Raw genomic sequence first — 3124 nt, 5'->3', positions numbered from 1 at the left:
TATTAAAAACGTCAATGATATATGTATGTATATTAACAAATGTTTCTTTAAACATGACAATTTATTCCGTTCTTTATTTTTAGATAAAACAGATTACTAATGTTCATTCACTTGAAGAATGTAATGCAAATTCTAACAAATTAGAAAAAGTACAAGCTGAATATTGTAAGGTACAAGCAAAAAATAAAGATTTAGAGGCTGAAAATAAAAAATTAAGAAACACCAATCGTGAACTAAAAGAAAAATTAGAATCAAAGAATTCTGAATTGCAAAAAGTAAGAAACCTAAATGAAGATTTGCAGCTTTCTGTAATAGAGAAAAGTAAAGAGTACAATGGTAAGAGAAAAAATAAACCTTATAAAATAATATATTTGAATGGCATAAAATAGAATAGAAGGTAAAGCTGAGTACCTGTTACTTTGTAGTATTAAATTAGGTAGCAGTAGTATTAATAGTAGTAGTATTAGTAGATTAGTTATTAGATTCTTACTAATTGTAAGAATAGTAATTTAAAAAATCTCCCCAGTTTTCTTTCTATCAAAATCTAAATTTTTGAAATATTTGCAAACACTAAAACATATAGTTTTCTACAAATTTTCTTAAGAGAAGGAAACGTTTTATATTTAAATAAATATAAATAAAGAATATATAATAAAGAAGGTTTACAATCATCAACTTCTATAAACTTTATTGATATGTAACGAAAATGAACAACTTTTTCTCGAAAATTCACTGTAACTTTACCTTCATATAAACATGGTTTTTTAAAATCATCTTTTGCAACTTTAGACATTTTAATTTTAATCCTTTAGTAGCGAAGCTTTTTTCTACTAGAAAATATTAAATTATTAAAAAATATTACTCCAATATTTTATGGAATATTTTTTATATAAATTTTTTTATTTAATGACTAAAATCATCTGTGTGGTCGGTACATATTATATATAAACACACCTACTTTATGTATTCATTATTTTTCCTAAGCATCTCAAAATGAATATACATATTAAATATGTTGCAATAAGTACTAAAGAGTTAAATAAGTATTAATTTTTATAAATTTTTATGTATGCTACAATTTATTTACAGTTATGATAGAAAAATTAGTAAAAAGTACAACAGCACAAATATCATACCAAGATAATTTTCCACCGATTGGATCACTGCGTACCACCGATAATTGTCCAAGAGTGAGTTAATTTTTGTATGATACTCATAATGCTTTCCCTTTATTATACAAATTTACTTTAAAAAGTGTTATGACGAACAATATTCTTATTTTAGGTTCACATTGGTAGAGACCAATGGATAGATGATAAATCATACAATAGTATACTAAATAGTTGTAGCACTCCACGTCAGTGTGCTAGTAATATATTGACAGCAGTCTTTTTAGAAGAAATATTATTGGTCAGTACAAGAACAGGCTTTGAAAGTAATAAGAAAGGAGGAGGGAAAAAACCGTGTCCAAAATTAGATGAGATCAAATACGGTGCATGCGAAGGTAAGATCACGTGCAATGCTCTCCCCCTGCGAAACATATTCAATTAGAGTCAATTAAATTGGTATTCAAATGCTAGATACTCCTGAACTTAATTTTAATATTGAAAGAGCAGCTGATTCATGCATGATGCAAGTAATTAAATAACACTCATCTGCGCATACGTGTTTTACAACAATTCTAAAAAAACTGGGCAGATAGTGTACTTCACTTTAAGCATGGTTTCTCGGCGGCGTACTGCTAAGGAACTGACAACTTTTAAAATCCTGTAAAACTGGCCGTTTACAATATTTTATTTCTATGAAAGCTCCCATAATTGCTTGTTTAAGTAAATCTAATCAAGCAGGATCACATCCACTACACGTACACGCACGCGCACGCGCACACACCATAGACATAGTATATATAGACTGCGCATTGTGGCTGCAGACGTTTGCACACCTGAGAAAGAGACAACATGCTTACGTAGTAGCTCTTTCTCTGTCTACGTAGTAGCTCTTTCTCTGTCTATCTATCGTTCCTCTACTCTTTTGTTTACCCCCACTACTTCATTTCGACAAAGATAAAGATACGGTCCCACACCAGCTATCTCTTTCTAAAGTTGGCGCATGTTTTCACGCGAGTGAAGTAGGGAACGCGCAGTCCACACACACACACACACACACACGCACGCACATGCACACACACACATCCATTTCATAAATTAAACATATAATTATTACAGATTTTGATATTTACTGGATGAAGAATGTCTATAAACCAAATAAAGATCAGAAGAAGAATTACTTATCAGAGTTAAATAAATTTGATTATTTTATCGGAAAGAAGATTTCGGAATTAAAAAGGCCTGCGCGGAACAATGAAAGTGTTAAATTACCTAATGAAACATCAAAGAAACGCCGTAAACAAGAAAACGATAGAAACATAAGCAATAAAGAACGCAGCAAACATTCAACAAAATATGATGTAAATGATTCCAGTGAAATTAAAGAAGATAAAATGAAAACTTCACAAGGATCAGAAGAAATGGATGCACAGGGCAATATAATGCTACAACAAGAAAGAGATCCCGAGGATATTATCATTATGTCATCAACATCGTCATCAAAAACTACTCCACAACTTGAAAATGATGTTTTTAATGATTCTTTTTCACTAAGTAATAATGACATATTCGATGACAACAGTGAAAAAGCTGATGATGATGTAACAGATGAATAACTAAGATTTTTGCTAGGGGGGTTCAATGATATGTTAAATATTGATAACAATACTTATGATTACCTAACATGTTCGTTAGGTAATCATAAGTATTGTTATCGTTAAGTTCAGAATATAAAACTGTATCGTTTGTTTCCATTTAAATAAACATTTTAACAAATATCTAATACAAAGAATTGTAATGAATTATAATTAAGTAGTACATAGTTTAGTTTATACATACGCACACGCGCACACACGCACGCGCACCCCCCCCCCCCCACACACACAATGTTTACCAGTATTTTCGGATTAAATTCTACTTAAATTATTCCGTTTATTTTTACTGGACAGCACCTAGAAATTTTTTTTCTATTCGTTTTTAAAGTATTTGAATTATTGATAATGCATGATACACACACA

General features: G+C 30.2%; 1 protein-coding gene across 2 annotated transcripts; it reads left to right on the top strand.

The window, feature by feature from the left end:
* Window positions 1-35: 35 nt before the first annotated feature.
* On the top strand, window positions 36-2919 carry LOC105566540. Of its 2 annotated transcripts, XM_012020620.1 has the most exons (4): window positions 36-336; window positions 1090-1190; window positions 1285-1504; window positions 2226-2919. In XM_012020620.1, exons 2-4 carry the CDS (start codon window positions 1092-1094, stop codon window positions 2720-2722), a joined length of 816 nt encoding a protein of 271 aa, XP_011876010.1. In that variant the 5' UTR covers window positions 36-336; window positions 1090-1091; the 3' UTR covers window positions 2723-2919. The 2 variants fall into 2 exon arrangements, with proteins under 2 accessions (XP_011876010.1, XP_011876018.1); XM_012020628.1 differs by lacking the exon at window positions 36-336 and having other exon boundaries at window positions 1001-1190.
* The last annotated feature ends 205 nt before the right edge of the window (window positions 2920-3124 follow it).

Source organism: Vollenhovia emeryi, unplaced genomic scaffold (genome assembly GCF_000949405.1).
Source record: "Vollenhovia emeryi isolate VEMERY1.0 unplaced genomic scaffold, V.emery_V1.0 DF943189.1, whole genome shotgun sequence".
NCBI lineage: Eukaryota > Metazoa > Arthropoda > Insecta > Hymenoptera > Formicidae > Vollenhovia > Vollenhovia emeryi.
Note: the sequence above shows the minus strand (reverse complement) of the source record. Positions and strands in the feature narration are given on the sequence as shown.